General features: G+C 37.6%; 1 protein-coding gene across 1 annotated transcript in view; it reads right to left on the bottom strand.

Moving 5' to 3' along the window:
- The window catches only part of SH2D4B (SH2 domain containing 4B), a 213153-nt gene that overhangs the window by 89961 nt on the left and 103626 nt on the right, over nucleotides 1-19566 (bottom strand). The window contains exons 6-7 of the mRNA XM_074231863.1: nucleotides 5279-5495; nucleotides 2558-2682 (exon numbers count right to left, since the gene is read on the bottom strand). Coding sequence (XP_074087964.1) covers nucleotides 2558-2682; nucleotides 5279-5495 — 342 coding nt within the window. The remainder of the gene's footprint in view (nucleotides 1-2557; nucleotides 2683-5278; nucleotides 5496-19566) is intronic.

Here is a 19566-nt window from a genome sequence, read left to right as displayed (position 1 = left end):
CATTATCACTATTATTATCCAATTCATTGTTCAGTTATTTTCAGTAATGTCCAACTTTTGTAACCCTTTTGGATTTTGTCTGGCAAAAATACTGGAGAAGTTCACCATTTCTTTCTCCATTCAGTTACAAAACTTTTTTTTTCACATAAGAACAGAATTAAACAATTGGAGAAATATTAACTACTCAAGGTTAGGGCAAGGTAATAAAACAAGAATGACAATCTAAGTCAATTTACTTATTAAGTGTCCTACCAATCAAGCAACTAAAATTTTATTTTATTCATCTAGAAAAAATTCACAAAATTCATCTGAAACAACAAAAGGTCAAGAATACCAAGAGAATGCATGAAAAATAAAATAAAAAAGGTACTTTAGCAGTTAAAGTTTTCATACTATATAACAAAGTGGTGATCATGAAATCATTCTAGTTTGTTGTTATTGTTCAGTTGTTTCAAACATGTCCTACTCTTTGTGACCCATTTGGGGTTTCTTTCAAATATCCTGGAATAATGTACCAAAGGCAAGCAAAAGAAAAGAGTAGGAATGGAGGACATATTTGTGCAAAAATATTTACAACAGTTCCTTTTGTGGTGGTTAAGTAGTGTAAATCATGTTGTAAAAGAAGAATCAGAACAAAAGGGGAAAAAACTATGAGAGGAAAAAATACATAAAACCTACAAGAAATTTTAAAAATTGAAAATAGTATGCTTTGATCTGAATAAAGACTCCCTGGCTCCTTTTCTGCATGTGGAGGACATTTTCCATCACAAGTCCTTTAGAATTGTCTTTGATCATTGTACTACTGACCACAAAGTACTGATCATCATACAATGTTGTTCAATGTAATATGTACAATATTTTTTTCTGGTTCTGTTCACTTCACTCAGCATCAGTTCATGCAAGTCTTTCCAGGCTTTTCTGAAATCTGCTTGCTCACAATTTTTTAGAACTGTAATACTCTATCACCTTCATAGCCCAAAATTTGTTAAGCCATTCACCGATTTATGGGTAGCTACTCCATTTCCAGTTCTTTGCCAGAATACAGACATAGTAGTGGTATTGCCAGATCAAAAGGTATGTACAATTTAATTACCCTTTGGGCATAGTTTTAGAAATGTTTTAAATGATTGCATATGTATAATCTATATCATATTACTTAATATCTCAGGGAAGGAAAAGGGGTGAAAGGGAAGAAGAAAATATGGAAGTCAACATTTTTTAAATCATTTGTTAAAGGGGCAGCTAGGTAGTGCAGTGGATAAAGCACCAGCCCTGGAGTCAGGAGTACCTGAGTTCAAATCTGGTCTCAGACACTCAGACACACACCTAGCTGTGTGGCCTTGGTCAACCCACTTAACCCCATTTGCCTTGGAAAATACCCCCCAAAAATCGTTTGTTAAAAATGTAACAAGTTATTGGAAAATAGGTAATGAAAATAATAAAAATAGTTAAGATAAAAATAACAATGCATAACTATGTCTTTCACCATGTTGGTTTCAGCCTATCCAATCAAATGATTGTTTTGTGGATTTTACAAGTCTGGATCTGATTGTACGAACACCTTACTCTTTTATGACACTGCTGTCATCCTTGAGGACATTTCTCAAAACTTGATCCTATGGCAGAGAATCAACCAGACAATTTAATGATTTTATCCAAATGCTAGGCTTTTGTTTTATCTGAGGTTTGCATCACAATCATGAATTGCCTTCTTTAAAAAATAAAGATCTGACAATGGTATACCATGGAAACAATATAACAGACTGCCTTCTGTGGGGGTGGGGGTGGGGAGGGAAGTGAGATTAGGGGAAAAATTGTAAAATTCAAAACAAATAAATTAAAAAAAATAAAGATCAGAAAAGGTTATAGTAAATTTGAACTAGAGAAGCATTTGCTACGACAATGAGAACAACTCAATGTAGTCATGGTGAATGAGTATGCCATTTTTTTCTCTTAACCTGGTGTGTTGGAGAATCTGATGGAAGCTTCCAGTTTTATAGAGAGTGCCCAGAGAATTTTTTCAATGAGCACCAGAAGTCAAAAATATGAGAAAAAGATATTAAGGATGAAGAAGAGCTAACAACAGAGGAAGGTTTCAGAATGAAGAGGGGAAGCGGAGGGCAGAGGATATAGAGAGGAGACTAAGACTGAGTTGGTATTCAGAAAGAAAGAAAGAGGTTACCTGTCCCCTCCCATTTTTCTCCTGACCTCTACTACTGGGATTCTTAATCTCTTGCACTCTCTTTGGGTTATCTTCCCTCCAAATTCCAATGAGGATACTGGTCAGAATTTTGGTCATACCATGAGATATTGAGGTAACTTTCTAAGATGACAGAAAATGCATCTTTAGACAAAATCATGGCTTTCCACCTTTTCCAATACAGTAATTTTAACCTTTGAAGCTCTGCCTTCTCATATTGAAAAGAAAACCAGGCTATTTCAGATATTCTTCTACCTTGTCATTATTTAAGAATTTTTCCATCAATCCATTTTTGCTCATACATAGGAACAGAGTCAATATTAAGTAGTTCCTTCAGGAAATGCACAACATTCCTACCATGAAACCAAGAGGCAATAGATTTGGTGTTTCTCTCAAAGCCAGCTCTGCGGGGTAATTGTTCTTCCTTAAACCAGCGAATGATGACATCTCTAGATACTGGACGAAGGGGCCGTTCCCAGACCCTGTCAAAAACAAGAGATAGGCAGCAATGTGGAGCATAGCTCATTCACTGAGAATCAACAAACTTCAATGAACTCTAATTTTCAGTCATATAGCAAAAGCAAAATTTTTCTAAACATAAAAATATACAAAAAAATTCCTTGTGTTTGGAATATATTAAGGAATAGCATTCCAAATGAAATGCCTCTCTTCTTGCTATTAATATTAATTTCCTACATTTTCACTGATTGCAACTGGGGGCAGTAGAATTAAAAATAAATTGGGGAAATAAATACAATTAAACATGCTATTAAATAAAATGAGCATGATGGATGCAGAGAAGCATGAAAAAAACATGTGAACTGATGTAAAGTGAAATAAACAGAGTAAGAAAACTATATCAACAATGGTGATGACAAAGAACAACAACAAAGAAATTAATGTTTTATAATTTTAATTACCAGAGATAAAATAATCACAACTCTTTCTTCACTGGAGAAGTGAGAAACTATAGGAATGGAAATGTTGATTTTTTTTCCCTTTTATCATATTTTGTTACAAAAGATAACTCTCTAAGTTTGGGAAATGAAGATGATAGAAAAACAAAACATATCAAGAAAAAATGGATAAATGAATGAGTGAATGAACAAAGAAATAAACATTAAATTTAATTCTCAGAGGAATAAATCACAGTGAAGATTCAATGAATGAAAGAGTAATTCTTATGGACTGTTGCTGAACAAGGGAAGAAAAATTTGTTGAACAAAGCACATGATAATGGTTGTTATGTCACTGAAAGTAATTGGAAAAGGTAACTGGGGCTATAAGAAATGTGAGATGGGGAAGTCATTGGATGTGGATGCTGTACCAGCTTTGGTCAAAAGATTTCTTATTTGTTGCAAGAAACGATTCTCTTGGGGAGCAGGTGAAGTATATCTTGAAATAACTATGATGTAAAAAAAGAAAAGGCATCAATAAAACTTTTTTAAAAAAAGAATGGATTGATTTATTTTTTAAAGCACCTTTATTCTACACCATCCCACCTTATCTCACCTTCTTGCTTTCCCCACCAAGAAAAAAAGTAATCATTACCAATTATACTTTATATAACAAAAATTTGAATTAAGAATGAGAGGTAGAAAAGGAATTAAGAGATTTATTTCCTCCAACAACGGCTGTGGTTCTTAGAACAGCATATCGTCTTGAAGAAAGATCCCCTAAAGACAACAAAATGATAAAGAAACCATAATGTACTTGAGTGATGACATATTTGAGTTATACTGAAAAGGTTAAGGGAAATGAACATCTAGCACCATGATATAACATCACATTCTTCTGAAAGCCTCTCTTCAACTACAGGAATGAGGAAGAAATCACTAATGCTTTACTAAATATGGTGCTCCATAGCCAGAGTGCTAATTTAGTGAGAGTCGAGACTGCTTTCTAATCCTACAGCTACTTGTCTTTGAAATTTACTACCTTCATTAGTATTTCTATTTCTCTCTCTATGAAGTCAAAATGATTTAAGCATCTCACAAAAATGAAAAAAACATATGAAAGACTGCTCTGACAAGTGGCCGGTCAGCAGCCTGGCAAGGTCCAAGAATCTGCTATCTCTTCAAATGGCTCACTTTGATTCTTCATTGAGTTGGGAATTTCAGTTCATGTTAGCAGTGAGTTTCTGCATCTCAGCCCAGTCAGTCAAAAAGATTACCCATCAAAGCCAAATTCAGAGAGAGTTGCAAGTCCCTCTGAGTTTACTCCCCAATTACACATTATAGCCACAGTGACTGACACTGGCAAGATGGAACAGACAGAGGCTGGGGAATGATAAGGGAATTGTCCAACTTTCATTGCCAGGATATTAAGTTCTAATTCCATATACTGCCTGAACTGTCTTGGTCATCACATTTATGTAATTGTTCTATATCCCAAAGGAGGGTTGGATAACTATACAAAGCAACAGCTAGTCCTGAATATATTTCATTAGGGCATTTCAGGTTTATTTGGGAGAAAGATGAAGGATCAGTTTTTATTAAGAACTCAAAAGATATCAGACCTATCAGGGAAAAATTCTGATATGCAATGGATACACTAGAGCTTGACACATTTCAAAAAAACAGTTTCCACAAGTAGTGAAGTACTTATTTCTAAACTGGTGAACCATATCTTACACTATTATAAGTCTTACTTTAAACCATAGCCAGTTTGTCTCTCATTTTATTCATTCCCTGTTAATGGAAGGCTGTCTTCTGAAAAAGCCTTCATTTTTTAGCAGACAGACTGTGAATGACACATATCCAAACAATACTTTCTTTAAATGAAGGATATTTTTGATCTGTGCTACAGACAAATCTTTTCATTGCAGATATTTCAAATTAAAAGCAAAGATTTTGGAAATCCCTAGTAAGTAAAATATGTGAGGAAAAGAAGTGACAATGGATTCAATCAACAACAGATTTGCTTGGACTGTCTGTTATGTTTCCTCCACTAGAATTAAGCACCCTAAAGACAAAAGTTGTTTTGTTGCAGTCTTGTATGCCTGTCACTTAGAACAATGTCTAGTATAAATAAAGTCTTAAAAATGCTAGTTTAATTAATTGGTTGACTGATACTCACCTAACTGGGACAAGGAGGGACTTTGGCGGAGTGGGGCTAGGATGGTGGTTATTGAGCTTTGCCTCCTGCTCATTGTACAAGCTAATTTCTTGGAACATGTTGCTGAGACCAGCAACTGTCCCTTTCTGAATCGCTCGGAGTGAGTGTCGACGGTATTCATCCCGGGCTCTCTGAGCTTTTCGTCTCCGTTCTTCATCTGCAGCTTTAGAACGGCGTACTGATTAAAAGAAAAGAGGATAGGGAAAAGAGATGTTCATAAAGAGTGAATCAATGGGGGCAGCTAGGTGGCACAGTGGATAAAGCACCTGTCCTGGAGTCAGGAGTACCTGGGTTCAAATCCGGTCTCAGACACTTAATAATGACCTAGCTGTGTGGCCTTGGGCAAGCCACTTAACCCCGTTTGCCTTGCAAAAAAAAAAAAAAAAAGAGTGAATCAATGAACAAACATTTATTGAATATTGAATACTCAAGAGTTAAAGATGCTGTAGTACCTAAGAAGCAAAATATATAATTTTTCCCTTTGCTGAAGATTTCCTTCACAAGATCATAATTTTGTAGCATTGTAAAAGAAGAAATTTGCAGTTTTTAAGGGGTATTTGGAAAAATCTGGAAGTAACTTCAAACTCAGTTAATATTGATTAGTTGTCTGAGAGAAAGGGTTGGGAACTCTGCTCATACTATGCAAACAAAGTATTAATGGATGTGTTATGTCCTGAGTATATTTTCACGTGAAATTAGAGAGACAGTGTTGTTGAATGTGTGGATAGTTCTAGAACATAGAAGATCTAGGAACATTGAAAAGTTCCTCAGATTTTTCACAATTGAAAACCACAGGAGGGAGGAAATCACAGGGAGTCAAGGAATGTGAAAGGTCACAGTTTCTTTCAATATTCTCAATATGTGACAAACCACAGGTGGTATGAGGGAAATAGAAGAGTTACGGGAGAAAAATGAGGAATTTTCTCATTCATGTCCAATAAGAATTTAGGATAAATGACCCAAAATACAGATTTAATGCCTAAAAGCTCCTATAAATAGCTGGCTAGGAATATCTGACTGAGGTCTGCATCACAAAAAGAACAGAGAGAGTTCCCTGGAAGTTAAAAACTAAAAGACCTTTGCCCTCATAGCAAAGATACAAAATATTCAAACACTAATAAGCAGCAATAGGTTTTAGCACCGTAGGGATACTCAACATAGTATTAAGAAACCCAGAAGAAAGCATCAAAAACCATATGATGAAGTAACCATTAGACATCAGAGGTTCTACAGTTTCAGTAGTATGAATTGTCTAAGCCATACATGCTCCCTATATGTGTTTTCTGAGCACATATATTCCTATCTATATATGTCTCTCCCCCACTGGTGGTAAGGTAACCTATTGAGAAGTATACCCTTATGAGTATGTGGAAAATCTTTCTTGTCTCCATTAATACCCTGCTTCAAACACCATGTAATTGTACAAATACAATGAAAACTATGATGAAAGTCTGTAAAAACAATCTTCATCTAGCACAGTTAGATATAGTTCTGTAGAGTGTCTGTAGAGTGGGTTTCAGTCTAGCAATAAATTGAGTTGCTTAGGATGTTGCATGACCTCGCAATTACATCAGCCTTAAGACTGTATACTAATTTTCTGGCTCTAAATGTTCTCCATGAAAGTGAAGACATCTACTTCACCTACTCCCTCCAAAAAGGAAATCTCCCAAGAAAGAGTTTACCTATTTCTCCTTCTTTTCCTCCCAATTCCTTTATTATCCCAAGTTCACTCTCTACTACCTCATCCTCTATTCCAGTTTTGGATGAAGAGGTGATCCATCTCCTTGACCAAGATCTCTATTTGAATCCTTGACCCAATCCCCTCCTTTCTCCTCCATTAGATTGTTCACACAATTACTCCCCACAAAATTTTCACTCTCTACTCTCTATTTGCAGTCACTTTCTTCCATCCAAAATCTCCATAATTTAAAAGAAAACTCTTTATCTGATCATGTTTTGTCCTAAAGCTATTGCCCTATAATTTTCCCTCCCTTCCCTGCCAAATTTCTTAAAAAACTAGTGACATCTTTACCTCTATTTTCTCCCCTCTAGTTCATTTGGAAACTTCTTGCCTTCTAGTTTCTAACCTCATCACTCAACTGAAACTGTTATAGTCAAAGTAACAAATCATCTCTAATTGACAAATAGAATGAGTTTTTTCTCAACCCTCATTCTTCTTAACCTCTTTGCAGTATTTGACACTGTTGACCTCTATGATTTACTGGATATTCTCTGCTCTTAGAGTTTTCATGATAGTGAATCTCTTAGTTCTCTCTTGTCTGATTATTCTTTATATCCTTTTTTGTATTTATAATCCATGTCCTGCCCCTTCGATTGCCCTAGCCTTTGTCCTGGGTTCTCTTTTATGCACACATAGTCTTACTCACCAATCTCATCATCTCCCATGAGTTGAATTATCTCTAGGTGGTTGATTCTTAGATCTATCTATTTTTAGTCTTTCCCCTAGCTCTAATCTTGCATTGCAAATTGCCTGTCAGGTCCAAAGAGAACCAATTACCTTTTCCCCAATCCCATTTTTCTAAACTCCCCAATTGTGACAAGTACACATCCACCTGGCAGCTACAGATATCCTCAATTCATCATCTTCCCTCACCTCTGTAATCAGTTTGTTGCTAAGGTTGGTTGATTCCCCCCCTCATGACATCTTTCCAATCTGTCATCTTCTCTCTATTCACACATCAAACTCTTCTCTCTACTATGCAATGGTACTACAATTGGTCACTCTGCCTCACGATTCTATCCTCCCCAGTTTATTTTCCATACCAACGTCAAAATAGTTTCCCTAAACCTTGGATTCAACAATGTCACTCCACTATAATCAATAAGCTAGGGAAGTGACATAGAGTACCGACCTAGGAGTCAAGAGAACCTGAGTTCACATCTAACCTCAGACACTTAATAATTATCTAGCTTTGTGACATTGGGCATGTCACTTAACCCCATTGCTTTAACAATAAAATAATATTTTTTAAATCAATAAACTCCAGTGACTCCCTATTGCTTCTAGAATAATATACGAACTGTTTGGTATTCAAAGCCCTTCACAGTCTGATTACAGTTATCCTTAGAAAGTTTATCAGTTCTGAATCACTCAACTTTGTATCCAATGTTCTTCATATCTAAAAATCTATCCTCTCATTTCTGTATTATTGCAATCTATCTACCATGCCTTGAATGAAGTCCTTCTTTAATTTTACTTTATGTGACACTCTCCTTCCTTCAAAGCTCATTTCAAATGATAATTCCTATATAAATCTTTATACATGAACTATTAATATGTCCCCCAAATTGAAATTGTCTCATAATTACTTTGCATATAATTTGAATTTGCATATTAGTAAAAGTTGTTTCCCCTACTAGGGAATAAATTCTCTGGGGGCAGAAACTTTAAAAAAAATGTTACTCCAAAGCCTAAGGAAGCACTTAGTACATAGTGGTCACTTTATTGATTCATAGAACAATGAGATAAATTTCCTAACTCAAATTATGTGAAGGAATTGGGCTAGAAAAATCAGTTTATCTTTTTAATATACTTAATATTTTCTCTAGGAAATGGGGCAGGGAACGTCTCACTGAAGGCTCAAGAAATCTTTTGGTTTGATGATGCCATGGCAATCACAGGTGGGACTCGAAATTCAATAAATATAGAAGATTTTTAGGGTTGAATAAATTAAATGTTTGACCAAATATAGCAGAAAAAAATCATTTTGTAAATATCTAAACATCCCGTAGCAAGAAAAAAAAAGGGTTTCCCCACTACTGTCTTAGAATCCTGAAGCATGGGGACCAGGAAGCTCCTCAGAAGCTCCTCTTCCTTTAAAGATAAGAATACTGATGCCTACAAGGATTAATTAAATGATTCATTCAGAGTCTGGTTGTTAAATCTAGTTTCAAATAAATCTGTACGACAAGGAAGGAAACAATACAGTGCAAAAATCTGGGCCTGTCACTTGCCTGTTTTCTAAATTCTTAAACATTTTCATATCAAATAGCAGAAAGCCCTAGTTAAATTGTATTCTTGCAGAAGATAACCCAAATTGGATCTGCTCAGCAGTAGGGTTCCTCAACAGACTCTCAGTTTAAAAATAAAAGAACGTTCCAGGGATCAGCCGCTGGGATATTGGCTTGGCAAAGATGAAGATGGGCAATAATCAGAGCTAGCTCAGTGTAAACAAGGTGCCAGCTAGGTGACCCTCAGGTTCAGACAGTCAGCAAGTATTTACTTGGGGACTGCTGCGTGGCCATTGATTAGAAGGGTTAATCATCAGCACTGACTAGGTTAATTTCAGTATGACAACAATTGTTCATGAATCCCCATCTGTAGCCATGGACATTTCTCATGATGAGGTTTTTTCCCTTTGTTTTTTTTTTAAATCACACCAATGACAAGTCCAGGTCAGGAATAAGGGGGGCATCCTTATGAATACAATGGTAATGACTCTTCAAGGGCAATGGAAGCCTGTTAAAAAGACTTCCAAGTCAGCAAATCACAGATGACAGATCTCTATAGAGAACCCACTTCAGGTATTATCCCTAGAATCTCTCATGTGCTCCCTTATGGCTCTGGCCTGGATTGTCCCCGATAGATGATAAGCAAGTTGCTGGAAGTCCCCCTGAAGCTGTTAAATTGGCTCTGTGAATACTGAGGATAGAAGACTCTGGAGATTACAGGTTGGGTTGAATCATGAATGCCTCAGAGTTCTCACTGCTCTGGCCATGAAAATGTAACCCTTAGTCTAAGTCTGATATAGGGCAGACACTCTAGAGAGACATCATGGTGTAATGGGAAAAAACCTGCTTTTCCCATTAAGAGACAAGTTCTAGCGTCCACTCTGCCACTTAATGTGTGCTCTTATCTCTGTTTCCCGACTCTGAAATGGAGATGATAATAATACCTGCTTATCTATTCATACTTTTGTTAAACACCTACTGTGTTCAGATCATGTCAGAGAGAGTTTCCACAAAACAGTGTTTGCTTTCATGGAGACCAAAACCTTCTAGGGAGATGTGAAACAAGATCAAATAGCTATCATTCACAGTTCCACATGAGAAATGCATTAGAACAGTGGTCTCAGGGGTGGCTAGGTGGCACAGTGGATAGAGCACAGGCCCTGGAGTCAGCAGTACCTGAGTTCAAATCCGACCTCAGACACTTAATAATTACCTAGCTGTGTGGCCTTCAGCAAGCCACTTAACGCAATTTCCTTGCAAAAACTTAAAAAAAAATAACAGTGGTCTCTTAAATTGGGGATGGGTTAGAGGGACACAGCCTCCCCTCAGGGGCCATAGTTTGATGTCAAAGGGGGTTTGATCAACCAGGTGGGAAGATAAGTAGCATCTGCCAGGGGAGGGAATAGGTGAGAAATGGCCAATTGTTGAGTTTCTTTCCAACACAGCCATATCTACCCCTATCCCTCAATACTCACCCTCCTCTCTCAGCTATGTAAGCCCCCAAGTTCACCCTTTAGCGTCTCATAGAGTCTCATGGTCTCACGCAGACCTCTCAAGGCAGATGTATCCTAACTAACCTTTATCAATAGAAGCTTCACAAGTCTTGATGGGATCTCATAAATATCATGAGACTGGAGGTCACCAGGTAGCAAAGAGGACAAAGAACTGAGCCTGGAGTTGGAAGAACTGAGTTCAAATCAGACCTTACACACTTCTTGGTTGTGCAGTCTTATCACTTAACCATTTCTGTTTTCTCAGGTACAAAATGGGGATGAAAACATTCTCGGTTTTCTCAGGGTATGATGAAAATAATAACAATAACAATAATAATATCTACTTCCTCATAGGATTGTTATGAGATTAAATAAGATTTTTGAAACACAAAACACAGCTCCTAATAGAAAGCAGGTCCTAGTTATCTCCTTCCCACCTGCATTATCCTTCTATGCACTCACCCAGTCAACAAACTTCGTTACTATTAAAAGGTTTATATTCACCTTGTTTTTCAATTCTGTCCCATCTTCAACTTCTTCCTCTCTCTCACACCCCATCAACATAACACAATTAGTTGTCATAACTTTTGTTTTGTTTTTGCAAGGCAATGTGGTTAAGCGACTTGCCCAAGGTCACACAGTTAGGTCATTATTAAGTGTCTGAAACAGGATTTGAACTCAGGTCCTCCTGACTCCAGGGCTGGTGCTCTATTGAACCACCTAACTGCCTCCCCAGTGGCCATAGCTTTTTCTTACACCTGTTCTCTATTTTCTATTTATCCAAGCACCACTCTAGTTAAGGCCCTAATCTCCTTGATTATTGGGATTATCTTCTCATCTGTCTTCTTGCTTCAAGTCTCTTCTCATTCTGATATATACCCCACATAGCTTTTATTGGGATTTTCCAAAAAGGCAGATCTGAGCATGTAGACCCTACTCAGGAAACTCCAGGAACTCTGTATTGACTCTAGGACTAAATTTTATCAATGAGTGCTTTGCACAGTGCTTCACATATTTTGTTGTTCATTCATTTTAGTCTGTTTGTGACCCCATTTGCGAATTTCTTGCCAAAGATACCGAAGTGATTTGCCATTTCCTTTTCCAGCCCATTTTACAGATGAGGAAACTGAGGCATACAAGCTTAAGTGACTTGCCCAGCTAGTAAGTGTCTAGGGCCAGATTTGAAATCAGGAAGATGAGTCTTTCTGACTCCAGGTCTGGCATTCTATCCACTATACATCCCAGCTTCCCTGGTATATATTAGGTTTATAATAAATACTATTTGACTTTACTTATCTATGGTACTGGAAAGTTAGCTATCTTTCTATTATTTGGCAGAAGCCAGGTCTTCATGACTCCAAATATTTGTCTTTTATCTACCATACCACAGGGCTCCTCTACTTTGTATGTAGTTGACTCAATTTTCTTGAATTGAAACAGGCCATTTAGAAGTAGAGATGGGAAGGAACTATGGAATGGAATTCGTGTGCCTTATAGCCTTATAGCATGAAAGATGCTACGTTTCACATAATAAGCCAACAAATATTGGGAATACAATGACAAAAATAATTGATAGACAAATTAAGATAAAGGAAAAGTAGAAGGAAAGCAGGAAGGAAGGAAGGAAGGAAGGAAGGAAGGAAAGAGGGAGGGAGGGAAGAAGAGAAAGAAAGGAAGGAAGAAGAGAAAGAAAGTAGAGAGAGAGGGAAGAAAGGAAGGAGGGAGGGAGAGATGGAGGGAGAGGGAGAGGAGGGAAGGAAGAGAGGCAGGAGAGGAGGCAGGGTAGGGAGGAAAGGGAGGAAGGGGAAGGAAGGAAGGAAGGAAGGAAGGAAGGAAGGAAGGAAGGAAGGAAGGAAGGAAGGAAGGAAGGAAGGAAGGAAGGAAGAGAGGGAGGGAGGAAGGAAGGAAGGAAGGAAGGAAGGAAGGAAGGAAGGAAGGAAGGAAGGAAGAGAGGGAGGGAGGAAGGAAGGAAGGAAGGAAGGAAGGAAGGAAGGAAGGGAGGGAGGGAGGGAGGGAGGGAGGGAGAATAGAAAGATTCCTGCCGTTATAAAATTAATATGCTATTAGGGGAAATAGAAAGTATACATATCAATGTATATACACAGCAAATATGAGGTTTGTGGTATGGGGAATAGTTAACAACTGAGGAAAGCAGAAGAGATTTCATATAGAAGGTGTCATATGAACCAAAGGAAGTTAGGAATTCTAAGAGGCAAAGGTGAAGAGAAAATTCATTCCAGGCACAGGAAAAATTCTGTGTGAATTCACATTGTCTCATTGTCTCAGTATAAGGAGATGAGGGGGGCCCATCAATACATTTTCTGGATCAACTTTTTTTTAAAGCTCCCCAAATGTTATGATGAATGTCATCCTTCAGCACTGTTCTCAGTGTCACTACTATAGTATGGGAAGAGCTGGAAGTGAAACTAATTTACATTGACATTTACTGGACATTTTCAAGGTAATTTTCAAGCCTATTGAGGCTTTCTTGCATTTGGAGAAGGAAAAGGAGAGAGATAAGAGATATGAGAGGGAAGGGAAAAAGCTGCAAATCACCAACAGGCTTTGCTGTACTCTCTAGCACAGAAACATTAATAAAGGGAATTGCCTATAAAACTTCTAGCCATGTCTTCCTCCTTCCCCCTCATTTTCAATAATAAATTCCTTCCATCTGTTTCTGCTCCTGCCTTTGAGCCTCCTCTCCAGGGTAAACTGCTATGACACAATTAAGACACATTTTGATGCTGCCACAAGAATGACTCTATTCCATGGCGTCTTTCATTGATGCATCATGTAAGAGAGGTTTTCCAAGCTTTGCTAACTATGTCAGGATGAACACTAAGGCCTCTGGAAGCAGAAGCAGTGAACACTGTCATACCACACACACACACAGGCACTACATAAATACATACATATGTACACATACAACACATATACACACACATTTTAGCATGCGATTCTCTAGAACATCACCTGTAAAGGTGAAAGAGAAATTAACGTGTGACCCAATAACACTTTGTAGGAGTATGGAGTCCAGGCTTGGCTCAGAGCCAGTTTTCCAAGAGAGAATTTATCATAGGAATTGAGATAAATATGAGAAGACAGTGAGATTAGATGTGGGAAGAACCCTAATCAGCATCACTGTTCCTTTTCATGGATCCAATTACAATATTTTGAAGTGTGTGTATAACTGGACCTTTTGGATAGTTGACCAGAAATTGGAAGTGGCGTTATTAAGCCTGGGGAAGAGTAGACTAAGATGGGACACAGTTGCTGTCTTCACACATTTGGAAAGTTGCCTTAGTTAAAAGAGATTAAACTTGTTCTAACTGATTCTTAAATTAGATTGGGATCCAAATGTAGAAGATGTAAAGAAGCAAACTTAGACTTGATGTTAAGAAAAATTCTTACAATCAGAGCGACTCAAAAGTGGAGCGAGCTACTTCAGGACTCAGTGAGTGGGACTATGATTCTGCATCTGCATATCTTTCCACTGGACCACATAGACTGTGTACCCAAAATGGAAGCTGAGATTAGGGCTTAGAGATTAGATTTAGGGCTAGTTTTACTATGGCATAAAGAAGATAATAGCAGCACATGTGGCCAGATCTCATAAGAAGCCCTCAAGCAGAGGGTGAGTGATCATAGGCATCTTATAGTGAGTGATATTGATAAGAATAGGGAAGTCTAGATGACCAGTGAAATCTCTTCCAACTCTAAGACTTTGCGTTTTTGTGAAGTTGTGACTTTGACATGTCCCTGTGAACTCAGCATAGGGCTGAAAATAGCAGTGGAGGTCCAATTATCAGCCTCTTCTTTCTTCTAAACTACAAATAACACAGTTGTCCCATTCTCTGTAAAACAACCCACTCTCCAACAAAACATTACAAATTTTAACTCAACTTTCCCCTCAACACAGCAAAAAGATAATAATGATATTCCCATTCTACCTTCAATCTACCTTTCAAATAGTACTACTCACTTCATATCCTAAGTGTCATCCTATCCAGATGTTATCTCCTTTTTTAATTTTGTGTTCTTTCTTGATTCTCCACTCATCTTTTCATTCATGTTTGGACTATACACCTTACTTACCTTCTTCACTGAATCTACTGAAGTACCCCTCTTCTTCAAATCCTATTTTCAGTGACAGTCTACTAAGGATCAGAGTTTTAAGTAGGAATTCTAAGACCTGGAACAAATTTAGATGGGGGGAGGCAGTGGGAGAGAGAGAGAGAGGAGGTGATTTGGATTTCTAAGTTATGGGTACTCTTATGCATGGTTGAGGTTGAAACAGACTGTGGAAGTTGAGGAGGATATATAATAGAAAGGTCAGGGCTTTTGAAGGAATCGGGAATCAGGATAGCAAATAAGATTATCAGTCAGACACTAGACATGTTGAGGGGTAAGGAAATGGATCAGAACTCTGTAGATGGGAGCAATAAGAATTTTGACAGGTTGGAGGGTACTGTTCTGAAAAGAGGTTCTAAAAGAAGATTTGGAGGACAAGAAATATGCCAGTTCCTCCTCCCAGTCCTACATATGTGGTGTGAGAAAATGAACAAATAGGCAGCTTTGAAGATGGTGCCATGAGATTTGGTGCCTTCAGGTGACAGATAGATATCAATGAACCCCAGTAGATAGAAGGGATATAAAAGGAAATGAAATCAGATCACAGGATTATAAATTTGGAACTATAAGAGACCAATTGTCTTATTTTGCAGATGATGGAACTGGGGCCCTGAGAGGTGAGGTCTTTCACTTACAGTCACATAACTACTGAATAACAGAGATAGGATTTAAAATCAATGGGTACAGTACCATGACTAAGAATCCACAGATCTTTCCACCATGCCAATATAGAGTTGAAATTCAGAGTACAGTACAGATGAAAGTCAGAAGGGAATCATAACTGGGGAAGGCTAATGTGGAATTAAGGTTAGGGCTAGGATTAGATTAGGATTAGAAGGTAGGGGAGTGCAGTCAGTGTGCATCTCTTCCCCTCCCATCCCTCACCTGATCACCAGGATCCTGAATGGAGCAGGTCCATATATCAGACTGCAAATAGGATGGAAGTGGGAAGAAATCCTTCCTCCCCCACTCCAGGATAGTTATTCTTTAAAAAAAATGTCTCATGATCCCCAGACCCTAGTGAGAGGAATAATGAAGGAGAAAAGGCATCAGGCAGGTACTGTGGCTGGGGTAAGTCAGGAAAACTTGCCCTGTGAAGCCAATTTATTAACTTCTTATTAGTCCTAGCTCTGCTATGGCGTTATCTCACATTCCCTAAGCTGGAGGTTATCTCCCAGAGAGCCTGTTTCCTGGGCTGCTCATTTGATCTTAACACTCTTTTCCCTCTCTTATAGTCATCCATGTCTTTTGCCTCATTCAATAACCGTCACCAAGACCAAGGACTATGTCTTAGATTAGTTTTGCATACATGGAACATACACATCAGTGCCCTGAATATAATAATATTGCATAATAAGTATTTACTGGAATGAATAATGGCTTGTTATTATGTATTCCTACTAATGGCCTTTTTTTGGATGATAATTTTACTTTGGTTTTGGACTCCTTAAAAAATTTGGAATATCTGATATCACCTAGAGATGCTAAAGTCTAGGTTTGTACCTACTGTTGCAGTTCAAACATTTTGGCAAAAGGCATAGGACCCATCCATAGTTAACAAGAAGTTAGCCTACCACAAGTGAGAGACAGCAATGACAGGGAGGTACAATGAGGGGAGCATCAAGCTTGGCTTAGGACCAGTTCTGCTTCTTAGTTATATGTCCTTCAGTAAGTATCTGAGTCTCAGTTTCTAAACCTGTCAAATGGGGATCATAAGACATGTACTATTTTCCTGCCAGGCTCAAATAGATAACATATATAGAAAAGCTTTGGAAGGCTTAGCGTCTCTTTGACTATAAGCTATTATTAACCTCAAGACACTGCATCACTGTTAAATAGTCTGCAGCTATTGAGTTACTGTAGCTGAGTTGTGACTCCTGTATTTCATTTTTATGAATGCTGAAGGATGTGTGGGGTCTACAAATGATGCATAACATAAAAGGGTATTCCCTAGAGATTGTCAGAATGAAGAAAGAAAGAATATAGTTCATCCTTTTTTGAATTAAACTGCCTGCTAGAAAATTCATAATCCATCCGTATATGAGAAGGTTTTCTTCATATTCCCTCAGGGGCTGTCAATATAAGAGCTAAAGTTTCATCTGGAGCTACAATTGAGTATTTTGCATTCTCAACATTTGAATCTAAGGTTTTTGAATATTGCCTGTCCAGCCTAGATGGTTGAATTTTCAGATTTCCATGGGATACCTGATGTTGATGAGAGAAAGTGAAACTGTGAGTCAGGGAATATCTCAGTGCCAAGAGAATTAAAACTGACAGTCACCCAACGAACAATGGAGAAAGGAATGGTTTATGCCATTGAAACAAATTATCACTGAAGAATCATTCAGGACAAAGAAATGCAAAGAAAGTCTTCATGATGTACAGCCAGAAAAAAAAACTGTTTAACCATATAGCTAGAGTAAGGGATAGCCAATGAATGACACGTTTCACTGGCAGCCAGTCAAGGTCAATATATACAGGAGACTGACCCTAACTCAGTAATCAGAATTCATAGAGAGAATTTATGATAGAATATGCACAAAATTTACACAGGACAGACAGGAAAAATGATTACAATCTCCATCCCTGGAGAGAATTCTCATATTGAAGAGATCACACATCTATGGAAGTATCAAATCAGAGAAATGAAATACTGCAGAGGACACGAATATCCCTTAGAATAATATGACCAGTCAAAGAACCATGTGAAGCCAAAAGTTTTGAAACATTCTCATTTTCACTGAACTCCAGTAAGTTTAATTTTTATCTCTATAGATGATTTCCAAGATTATACATCTGATTCTAATCTTGCTCCTGAATCTAAGTTCATCATTATTTACCACTTCTTGTATATCACCACTCAAATAACACAGACATTTAAACTCAATATATGTGTGTGTGTGTGTGTGTGTGTGTGTGTGTGTGTGTATCCTTGTATTGTAAAACTCATCCATCTTCCAAATGTCTCCATTTCTGTTTATGGAGCCACTATCCATTCAGTCATACAGGTTTCATGACTTCTAAACTGCCCTTGACTTTATCCCTAATATCTAGTCTAATCTAATCAATCCTATTACTGCCTTTATTCCTTTCTCTCCACTCATGAAAACTCCCCCAATTCAGACATCACCACCTTTTCCCTGGACTTTTACCATAGGCTCCTAAACAGTTTCCCTAGATCAAATCATTCCCCTTTTTCAATCCGTTCAGCATATAATCAACAAACTGATATTCCTAAAACTCAGATTTTATCATGTCACCTCCTTTCCTCAAAATCTGCAATGGTTGCTAGTTACCTCTGGGTGAAGTACAAAATATTGGCATTGTAAACAATTTGATTCCCATTAATTTTTTGTCTCATGTCACTCCCTGTATACTCTGTTCCATTCAAATCACCTGCTTAATATATGAGAAAGTTTAATTAGAATTTCAAACTATATTCCTGGCTTTAAAAAAAAAGGATTGATTTCTTCTATAATTACTGAACATTCACTTCACATTTGCGAATAGGTAAGAAGTCAAGATCAGTGCCTATCTCCCCTAAGATAATTATAAACTGAAGAAGACAAATGATCAAGAAGTCTGAAAACCTGTCCTATCCTCATGTTACTTGAAGTCCAGGGAGTGGTAAAAATTCATCAGATAGTATTGTATAAGAATAAAAGTCCTGGATGAGCAATTGGGGAACTTAATATTGTAAAACCTCAGAGACTCCAAGGAGATTAATGATTTCCCTTAACCTTTGTTTTTGGATAAATAATTCCTCCTCTCTTGGTATGGGGTGATCATCTCATAATGACCTCTATCTATAAATTTCATGGCAAATTGTAGAGAATAAAACTACATGTTTAATCTATATTTTCTGTTTTTTATTTTAACACTATTTTTTTAGGTTGTTTTTTTTTTTTGCAAGGCAATGGGGTTAAGTGGCTTGCCCAAGGCCACACAGCTAGGTAATTATTAAGTGTCTGAGGCCAGATTTGAACTCAGGTACTCCTGACTCCAGGGCCGGTGCTCTATCCACTGCGCTGCCTAGCCGCCCAACACTATATTTTTGAGGTTTACCCATGATGTGCCTTCTCCCACCTCCCTAGCTTCCCAAAAGTGATCTTCCATGGCTAAATTTACTCTTTCCTCACCTCCACCAAACAAAATTCCAATTTTCTTGCTAACTATGACTCTATCACTTGCATGACATCTGATGTTCTCAGTTATTGGATCTCTCCCAAATAAAATCATTTTATACTGCTTGATATATACTTTCCATTTGCTTACTTATGTACCTGTTCTATGTCCTCTCCATCCCCAAAACAATGTAATCTCCTTGAAGAAAAGAATTTAATTTTGTGCCTATTGTTGTGTGTCTGTTGATCCTAGTAGGTCATAAATAAATGTTTGCTGTTTTCTTAACAAGAAGTCAGAAATTTATCATGGTGTGGCAGAAAGGGAGCAGCTAATTGGTACAGTAAATCAGGAAGACTCATCTTTGTGAATTCAAATTTAATCTCAAATACTTCCTAGCTATGTGACCCTGAGCAAATCCTTTAAACTCCTATGTGTTTCAGTTCCTCATTTGTAAAATGAACTGGAGAAGGAAATGGCAAGCCACTCCAGTAAATGACTGAAAAATTATTGAATTGCACTAGGAACTGG

Source organism: Macrotis lagotis, chromosome 4 (genome assembly GCF_037893015.1).
Source record: "Macrotis lagotis isolate mMagLag1 chromosome 4, bilby.v1.9.chrom.fasta, whole genome shotgun sequence".
Taxonomy (NCBI): domain Eukaryota; kingdom Metazoa; phylum Chordata; class Mammalia; order Peramelemorphia; family Peramelidae; genus Macrotis; species Macrotis lagotis.
The sequence above is the reverse complement of the archived record's forward strand: the minus strand, read 5'-3'. Positions and strand labels throughout refer to the sequence as shown.